Raw genomic sequence first — 10,000 nt, 5'->3', positions numbered from 1 at the left:
GGTAGAGAGGGGAGGGAGGGGGTAGAGAGGGGGCTAGAGAGGGAGGGAGGGGGGGTAGAGAGGGGGTAGAGAGAGGAGGGAGGGGGTAGAGAGGGGAGGGAGGGAGGTAGACAAAAACCTCATTGTATCAGAGGCTGAAAATGTCAAATAAAGACAGAAGCAGAGACTAACAAGGAGAATGTTATTTAAAATCTCCTCCTCCCATCTCTTTCTCCTCCTTCCATCTCTTCCTTCTCCTCCCTCCTCCCCCCATCTCCATCTCTTCCTCCTCCTCCTCCCATCTCTTCTTCCTCCTATCTGCTCCTCCTCCCATCTCTTCCTCCTCCCCACATCTGCTCCTCCTCCTCCCATCTGCTCCTCCTCCTCCCATCTGCTCCTCCTCCTCCCTCCATCCACTTCCTCCTCCCATCTCTGCTTCCCCCTCCCATCTCCTCCTCCCCCATCTCATCCTCCTCCCCCTCCCCCATCTCCTCATCCCCTCATCTCCTCATCCTCCCCCCCCATCTCCTCCTCCTCCCCTCATCTCCTCCTCCTCCTCCCCATCTCATCCTCCTCCCCCTCCCCCATCTCCTCATCCCCTCATCTCCTCCTCCTCCCCCCCATCTCCTCCTCCTCCCTCCATCTCCTCCTCCTCCCTCATCTCCTCCTCCTCCCCCCCCATCTCCTCCTCCTCCCTCATCTCCTCCTCCTCCCTCATCTCCTCCTCCTCCCCCTCCTCCCCCATCTCCTCATCCCCTCATCTCCTCCTCCTCCCCCCCCATCTCCTCCTCCTCCCTCATCTCCTCCTCCTCCCCCATCTCCTCCTCCTCCCCCCCATCTCCTCCTCCTCCCTCATCTCCTCCTCCTCCCCCATCTCCTCCTCCTCCCTCATCTCCTCCTCAGCCCTCATCTCCTCCTCCCCCATCTCCTCCCCTCCCCTCATCTCCTCCTCCCCCCATCTCCTCCTCCTCCCCCATCTCCTTCTCCCCCCATCTCCTCCTCCTCCCCCCATCTCCTCCTCCTCCCCTCATCTCCTCCTCATCTCCTCCCCTCATCTCCTCCTCCCTCATCTCCTCCTCCTCCCCCCCATCTCCTCCTCCTCCCTCATCTCCTCTCCTCCCCCCCATCTCCTCCTCCTGCCTGTTAATACAGCACTGCTCTCCTCCTCTACACGCCTCTATAAAAACCCCTCAATGACATCGGGCCAACAAAGAGAATGCTCACTGTTTCATCTTCTGTCCTCCTCATCTGAAGAAGAAGAAGCTGTTCGTGCTGTTAGCTGCAGACTTTGATTTTAACTTCCCCTCTCAATATATCTCTCAATATCTCTCTCTCTTTTTTTAAAGAGCTGTTTATGAGAGTCTCTCTCACAGCTGGATACTGGTTAAACCCGATCAAAACATGACTTTCTAATCTGAAGAATATGGAATGTATTATATTGCAATTTAATAAAAAAATGTTTTTTAAAAACGACGATTAAAATGTCTTTCTAGGCGTCATTCCGCGTTCCGCTTCCCGCTGCGGAGAGACCGGGTCTGTTTCTAGTCATGTAACGTTCCACTGCGGAGAGAGACCGGGTCTGTTACTAGTCCTGTAACGTTCCTCTAAGGAGAGAGACCGGGTCTGTTACTAGTCCTGTAACGTTCCTGCTGCGGAGAGAGACCGGGTCTGTTACTAGTCCTGTAACGTTCCACTGCGGAGAGAGACCGGGTCTGTTACTAGTCCTGTAACGCTGCGGAGAGAGACCGGGTCTGTTACTAGTCCTGTAACGTTCCTGCTGCGGAGAGAGACCGGGTCTGTTACTAGTCCTGTAACGCTGCTTGAGAGAGACCGGGTCTGTTACTAGTCCTGTAACGCTGCGGAGAGAGACCGGGTCTGTTTCTAGTCCTGTAACGTTCCTGCTGCGGAGAGAGACCGGGTCTGTTACTAGTCCTGTAACGTTCCTGCTGAGGAGAGAGACCGGGTCTGTTACTAGTCCTGTAACGTTCCTGCTGCGGAGAGAGACCGGGTCTGTTACTAGTCCTGTAACGTTCCTGCTGAGGAGAGAGACCGGGTCTGTTACTAGTCCTGTAACGTTCCACTGCGGAGAGAGACCGGGTCTGTTACTAGTCCTGTAACGTTCCACTGCGGAGAGAGACCGGGTCTGTTACTAGTCCTGTAACGTTCCTGCTGAGGAGAGAGACCGGGTCTGTTACTAGTCCTGTAACGTTCCACTGCGGAGAGAGACCGGGTCTGTTACTAGTCCTGTAACGTTCCACTGCGGAGAGAGACCGGGTCTGTTACTAGTCCTGTAACGTTCCTGCTGAGGAGAGAGACCGGGTCTGTTACTAGTCCTGTAACGTCCCACTGTGGAGAGAGACCGGGTCTGTTACTAGTCCTGTAACGTCCCACTGTGGAGAGAGACCGGGTCTGTTACTAGTCCTGTAACGTTCCACTGCGGAGAGAGACCGGGTCTGTTACTAGTCCTGTAACGCTGCGGAGAGAGAGACCGGGTCTGTTACTAGTCCTGTAACGTTCCTGCTGCGGAGAGAGACCGGGTCTGTTACTAGTCCTGTAACGTTCCTCTAAGGAGAGAGACCGGGTCTGTTACTAGTCCTGTAACGTTCCTCTAAGGAGACCGGGTCTGTTACTAGTCCTGTAACGTTCCTCTAAGGAGAGAGACCGGGTCTGTTACTAGTCCTGTAACGTTCCTGCTGAGGAGAGAGACCGGGTCTGTTACTAGTCCTGTAACGCTGCGGAGAGAGACCGGGTCTGTTACTAGTCCTGTAACGTTCCTGCTGCGGAGAGAGACCGGGTCTGTTACTAGTCCTGTAACGTTCCTGCTGAGGAGAGAGACCGGGTCTGTTACTAGTCCTGTAACGTTCCACTGCGGAGAGAGACCGGGTCTGTTACTAGTCCTGTAACGTTCCACTGTGGAGAGACCGGGTCTGTTACTAGTCCTGTAACGTTCCTGCTGCGGAGAGAGACCGGGTCTGTTACTAGTCCTGTAACGTTCCACTGTGGAGAGAGACCGGGTCTGTTACTAGTCCTGTAACGTTCCTGCTGCGGAGAGAGACCGGGTCTGTTACTAGTCCTGTAACGTTCCTCTAAGGAGAGAGACCGGGTCTGTTACTAGTCCTGTAACGTTCCTCTAAGGAGAGAGACCGGGTCTGTTACTAGTCCTGTAACGTCCCCACTGCGGAGAGACCGGGTCTGTTACTAGTCCTGTAACGTTCCTCTAAGGAGAGAGACCGGGTCTGTTACTAGTCCTGTAACGTTCCACTGCGGAGAGAGACCGGGTCTGTTACTAGTCCTGTAACGTGATTCAGTTGGAAACATCTCTCTCTGAATCACCTCGAATGATGCATTCATGAAATGCATAAGAGGTTCAAAGACAGATTTATCAATGTCATGTTGTAGATTATTATCTCTCTTTCTCTCCTCTCTCACTCCTACCTCTCCATGTCTCTCTCTCTCCTCTCTCACTCCTTCCTCTCCATGTCTCTCTGTCTCTCTCTCTCCTCTCTCCTCCTCTCTCATGTCCTTCCTCTCCATGTCTCTCTCTCTCTCTCTCCTCACTCCTTCCTCTCCATGTCTCTCTGTCTCTCTCTCTCCTCTCTCACTCCTTCCTCTCCATGTCTCTGTCTCTCTCCTCTCTCACTCCTTCCTCTCCATGTCTCTGTCTCTCTCTCTCTCACTCCTTCCTCTCCATGTCTCTCTCTCTCTCTCTCTCTCCTCCTTCCTCTCCATGTCTCTCTGTCTCTCTCTCTCCTCTCTCACTCCTTCCTCTCCATGTCTCTGTCTCTCTCTCTCCTCTCTCCTCCTTCCTCTCCATGTCTCTGTCTCTCTCTCTCTCTCTCTCTCCTCCTCCTCTCCATGTCTCTCTCTCCTCTCTCATCCTTCCTCTCCATGTCTCTCTGTCTCTCTCTCTCCTCTCTCCTCCTTCCTCTCCATGTCTCTCTTGATGTGGGCATGGGGCACTTTGTACCTTACATCTTCCCAGACAGTAATAATCTACAGAACATCTTCCCAGACAGTAATAATCTACAGAACATCTTCCCAGACAGTAATAATCTACAGAACATTTTCCCAGACAGTAATAATCTACAGAACATCTTCCCAGACAGTAATAATCTACAGAACATCTTCCCAGACAGTAATAATCTACAGAACATCTTCCCAGACAGTAATAATCTACAGAACATCTTCCCAGACAGTAATAATCTACAGAACATTTTACCAGACAGTAATAATCTACAGAACATCTTCCCAGACAGTAATAATCTACAGAACATCTTCCCAGACAGTAATAATCTACAGAACATTTTACTAATAATCTACAGAACATCTATGGATGAAGGAACATGTTACCAGACGAGACAGTAGTTTCTGAAGAAGCAGAAGGAGAGGAGGAGGAGGAGGAGGAAGAGGAGGAGGATGAAGAGGAGGAGGAGGATGTAGGTGTGTGCGGAGGAGGAGGAGGATGAGGAAGAGGAGAGAGTGAGGATGTAGGTGTGTGCGGAGGAGGAGGAGGATGTAGGTGTGTGCGGAGGAGGAGGAGGATGTAGGTGTGTGCGGAGGAGGAGGATGATGTAGGTGTGTGCGGAGGAGGAGGAGGAGGAAGAGGAGGAGGAGGATGTAGGTGTGTGCGGATAGAGGCGGAGAGATCTTACCGGACAAAGTAGTCGTTCCGGATGAGCATTAGGTGTTGTAGGATGGAGAGGAAGTAGACCTCTGCTCCGGTGTCCTTCACCATACTCTGAACCACGTTGAACACATCTCCCACATCAGTACAGACAGGGTTAAGGACTCCTCCGCATCAGTAATTATACATTATAAGAAAACTAAAGGAATTACATTGGGGAATTCATTCAATTAATTCAGAATTTACATGAGTGGGCTGAAAACAGGAGGACATAGATATGGTATTGTAGAGATTATAGAGATATGGTATTGTAGAGATTATAGAGATATGGTATTGTAGAGACTATAGAGATTTGGTATTGTAGAGATATATATTGGTATTGTAGAGACTATAGAGATATGGTATTGTAGAGATATGGTATTGTGTAGAGACTATAGAGATATGTAGAGACTATAGAGATATTGTAGAGATATGGTATTGTGGAGACTATAGAGATATGGTATTGTAGAGACTATAGAGATATGGTATTGTAGAGACTATAGAGATATGGTATTGTAGAGATATAGAGATATGAGTATTATAGAGATATGGTATTGTAGAGATTATAGAGATATGGTATTGTAGAGATTATAGAGATATGGTATTGTAGAGACTATAGAGATATGGTATTGTAGAGACTATAGAGATATGGTATTGTAGAGACTATAGAGATATGGTATTGTAGAGACTATAGAGATATGGTATTGTAGAGACTATAGAGATATGGTATTGTAGAGACTATAGAGATATGGTATTGTAGAGACTATAGAGATATGGTATTGTAGAGACTATAGAGATATGGTATTGTAGAGACTATAGAGATATGGTATTGTAGAGACTATAGAGATATGGTAGTAGATTGTAGAGAGACTATAGAGATATGGTATTGTAGAGACTATAGAGATATGGTATTGTAGAGACTATAGAGATATGGTATTGTAGAGATATGGTATTGTAGAGACTATAGAGATATGGTATTGTAGAGACTATAGAGATATGGTATTGTAGAGATATGGTATTGTAGAGACTATAGAGATATGGTATTGTAGAGACTATAGAGATATGGTATTGTAGAGACTATAGAGATATGGTATTGTAGAGATTATAGAGATATGGTATTGTAGAGACTATAGAGATATGGTATTGTAGAGACTATAGAGATATGGTATTGTAGAGATTATAGAGATTTGGTATTGTAGAGACTATAGAGATATGGTATTGTAGAGATATGTATTGTAGAGATTATAGAGATATGGTATTGTAGAGATATGGTATTATAAAGATTATTGAGATATGGTATTGTAGAGACTATAGAGATATGGTATTGTAGAGATTATAGAGATATGGTATTGTAGAGACTATAGAGATATGGTATTGTAGAGACTAGAGACTAAGAGATATGGTATTGTAGAGACTATAGAGATTTGGTATTGTAGAGACTATAGAGATATGGTATTGTAGAGACTATAGAGATATGGTATTGTAGAGATATAGAGTAGAGACTATAGAGATATGGTATTGTAGAGATATGGTATTGTAGAGACTATAGAGATATGGTATTGTAGAGACTATAGAGATTTGGTATTGTAGAGATATGGTATTGTAGAGACTATAGAGATATGGTATTGTAGAGATATGGTATTGTAGAGACTATAGAGATATGGTATTGTAGAGATATGGTATTGTAGAGACTATAGAGATATGGTATTGTAGAGACTATAGAGATTGGTATTGTAGAGACTATAGAGATATGGTATTGTAGAGACTATAGAGATATGGTATTGTAGAGACTATAGAGATGTGGTATTGTAGAGACTATAGAGATATGGTATTGTGGAGACTATAGAGTTATGGTATTGTAGAGATATGGGTATTGTAGAGACTATAGAGATTTGGTATTGTAGAGATTATAGAGATATGGTATTGTGGAGACTATAGATATGGTATAGAGATATGGTATTGTAGAGACTATAGAGATATGGTATTGTAGAGATTATAGAGATATGGGTATTGTAGAGACTATAGAGATATGGTATTGTAGAGATTATAGAGATATGGTATTGTAGAGACTATAGAGATATGGTATTGTAGAGATATGGTATTGTAGAGACTATAGAGATATGGTATTGGTATTGTAGAGACTATAGAGATTTGGTATTGTAGAGACTATAGAGATGTGGTATTGTAGAGACTATAGAGATGTGGTATTGTAGAGACTATAGAGATGTGGTATTGTAGAGACTATAGAGTGGAGACTATAGAGTTATGGTATTGTAGAGATATGGTATTGTAGAGACTATAGAGATTTGGTATTGTAGAGATTATAGAGATATGGTATTGTGAGACTATAGAGATATGGTATTGTAGAGATTATAGAGATATGGTATTGTAGAGACTATAGAGATATGGTATTGTAGAGACTATAGAGATATGGTATTGTAGAGATTATAGAGATATGGTATTGTAGAGACTATAGAGATATGGTATTGTAGAGACTATAGAGATTTGAGATATTGTAGAGACTATAGAGATATGGTATTGTAGAGACTATAGAGATATGGTATTGTAGAGACTATAGAGATATGGTATTGTAGAGATATGGTATTGTAGAGACTATAGAGATTTGGTATTGTAGAGACTATAGAGATATGGTATTGTAGAGACTATAGAGATATGGTATTGTAGAGACTATAGAGATATGGTATTGTAGAGATATGGTATTGTAGAGACTATAGAGATGTGGTATTGTAGAGATATAGAGATATGGTATTGTAGAGACTATAGAGATATGGTATTATAGGATTATAGAGATATGGTATTGTGGAGACTAGAGATTTAGTATTGTAGAGATATGGTATTGTAGAGACTATAGAGATTTGGTATTGTAGAGACTATAGAGATTTGGTATTGTAGAGACTATAGATGTATGGTATTGTAGAGATTATAGAGATATGGTATTGTAGAGATTATAGAGATATGGTATTGTAGAGACTATAGACTATAGAGATATGGTATTGTAGAGACTATAGAGATATGGTATTGTAGAGACTATAGAGATATGGTATTGTAGAGACTATAGAGATATGGTATTGTAGAGACTATAGAGATATGGTATTGTAGAGATGAACGAGGAGAACAGCTATTGTATGAGGGGTAGGTACTCTCTATTGTATGAGGGGTAGGTACTCTCTATTGTATGAGGGGTAGGTACTCTACTGTATGAGGGTAGGTACTTCTATTGTATGAGGGGTAGGTACTATCTCTATTGTATGAGGGGTAGGTACTATCTCTATTGTATGAGGGTAGGCACTATCTCTATTGTATGAGGGGTAGGTACTATCTAGAGTATGAGGGCAGGTACTATCTCTTGGTATTGAGATGCATGGGCAGGTACTATCTCTATTGTATGAGGGGTAGGTACTATCTCTACTGTATGAGGGGTAGGTACTATCTATTGTATGAGGGGTAGGTACTCTCTGTATTGTATGAGGGGTAGGTACTATCTCTATTGTATGAGGGGTAGGTACTATCTCTACTGTATGAGGGGTAGGTACTATCTCTACTGTATGAGGGGTAGGTACTATCTCTATTGTATGAGGGGTAGGTACTATCTCTACTGTATGAGGGGTAGGTACTATCTCTATTGTATGAGGGGTAGGTACTATCTCTACTGTATGAGGGGTAGGTACTATCTCTATTGTATGAGGGGTAGGTACTATCTCTATTGTATGAGGGGTAGGTACTATCTCTATTGTATGAGGGGTAGGTACTATCTCTACTGTATGAGGGGTAGGTACTATCTATTGTATGAGGGGTAGGTACTCTCTCTATTGTATGAGGGGTAGGTACTATCTCTATTGTATGAGGGTTGTATGAGGGGAGGGTACTATCTATATTGTATGAGGGGTAGGTACTATCTCTCTCTACTGTATGAGGGGTAGGTACTATCTCTACTGTATGAGGGGTAGGTACTATCTATATTGTATGAGGGGTAGGTACTATCTATATTGTATGAGGGGTAGGTACTATCTCTATTGTATGAGGGGTAGGTACTATCTCTACTGTATGAGGGGTAGGTACTATCTATATTGTATGAGGGGTAGGTACTATCTCTATTGTATGAGGGGTAGGTACTATCTCTATTGTATGAGGGGTAGGTACTATCTCTATTGTATGAGGGGTAGGTACTATCTCTATTGTATGAGGGGTAGGTACTATCTCTATATTGTATTAGTACTCTCTCTTGGCCCTGTATTAATGTCAGAGTACCTTCCATAAGAGGGTGAACAGTATCAGCTCTAGTACCTGAATGTATAATGGATGAGAGACTGAAGGAGGAGAGGCAACGTGGGATCAACAACACAGTGCAGTATGTTAAAGACTGTGTGTGTGTGTGTGTGTGTCTGTGTGTCTGTGTGTGTGTGTGTCTGTGTCTGTGCGTGTGTGTGTGCGTGTGTGCGTGCGTGTGTGCTGTGCGCGTGTCTGTGCGCGTGTCTGTGCGCGTGTCTGTGCGCGTGTGTGCGCGTGTCTGTGCGCGTGTCTGTGCGCGTGTCTGTGCGCGTCTGTGCGTGTCTGTGCGCGTCTGTGCGTGCGTCTGTGCGCGCGTCTGTGTGTGTGTGTGTGTGTGTGTGTGTGTGTGTGTGTGCGCGTGTGTGTGTGTGTACAGTAGATGAGGATATTCCAGTTCACTCTTGATGTCCTCCAGACGGTGACTGAGCTCCATCAGATCCTCTTCCTTGTGCTCCTCAAACACCTATTGGGAAACAGACACGTAGATACATAGAAACGCACATCGAATACGAGACGGCTTTTAAACCCCCGTTTCTACATCCACGTCTTCAACTGTTACTTTCTGTCTGTAGATATTGGTTTAACAATAACATTCAATTCATTCACCTTGAGCTGAATGTCCAGGGCATCGTTCCTGATCGTTGTCAGATGCTGCAGGAAAGAGAGAGGAAGGGATGAGGTGAGGAATAGAGAGGAGGAGGAGGGGGCAGAAGGGGAAGAGAGAGGAGGAGGGGGGAGAGAAGGGGAAAGAGAGAGAGGAGGGATGAGGAAGGGAGGAATAGAGAGGAGGAGGAGGGGGGGGGGGGAAGGGGAAGAGAGAGGAGGGAGGGATGGATGAGGGAGGAATGAGAGGAATAGGAGGAGGAGGGGGGGCAGAAGGGGAAGAGAGAGAGGGAGGGATGGATGAGGTGAGGAATAGAGAGGAGGAGGAGGGGGGCAGAAGGGGAAGAGAGAGAGGGAGGGAGGGATGAGGTGAGGAATAGAGAGGAGGAGGAGGGGGGGGGGCAGAAGGGGAAGAGAGAGGAAGAGAGAGGGAGGGATGAGGTGAGGAATAGAGAGGAGGAGGAG

General features: G+C 45.2%; 1 protein-coding gene across 1 annotated transcript in view; it reads right to left on the bottom strand.

The window, feature by feature from the left end:
- The window catches only part of LOC121843472 (protein diaphanous homolog 3-like), a gene marked incomplete at its 5' end in the record, with an annotated part of 38,283 nt that overhangs the window by 6,451 nt on the left and 21,832 nt on the right, over window positions 1-10,000 (bottom strand). Inside the window, 3 exons of the mRNA XM_042313067.1 lie at window positions 4,632-4,748; window positions 9,322-9,395; window positions 9,539-9,583. Of these exons, the coding sequence (XP_042169001.1) occupies window positions 4,632-4,748; window positions 9,322-9,395; window positions 9,539-9,583 (236 nt within the window). The remainder of the gene's footprint in view (window positions 1-4,631; window positions 4,749-9,321; window positions 9,396-9,538; window positions 9,584-10,000) is intronic.

Source organism: Oncorhynchus tshawytscha, unplaced genomic scaffold (assembly GCF_018296145.1).
Source record: "Oncorhynchus tshawytscha isolate Ot180627B unplaced genomic scaffold, Otsh_v2.0 Un_contig_15942_pilon_pilon, whole genome shotgun sequence".
NCBI classification, from domain to species: Eukaryota; Metazoa; Chordata; class Actinopteri; order Salmoniformes; family Salmonidae; genus Oncorhynchus; species Oncorhynchus tshawytscha.
The sequence above is the reverse complement of the archived record's forward strand: the minus strand, read 5'-3'. Positions and strand labels throughout refer to the sequence as shown.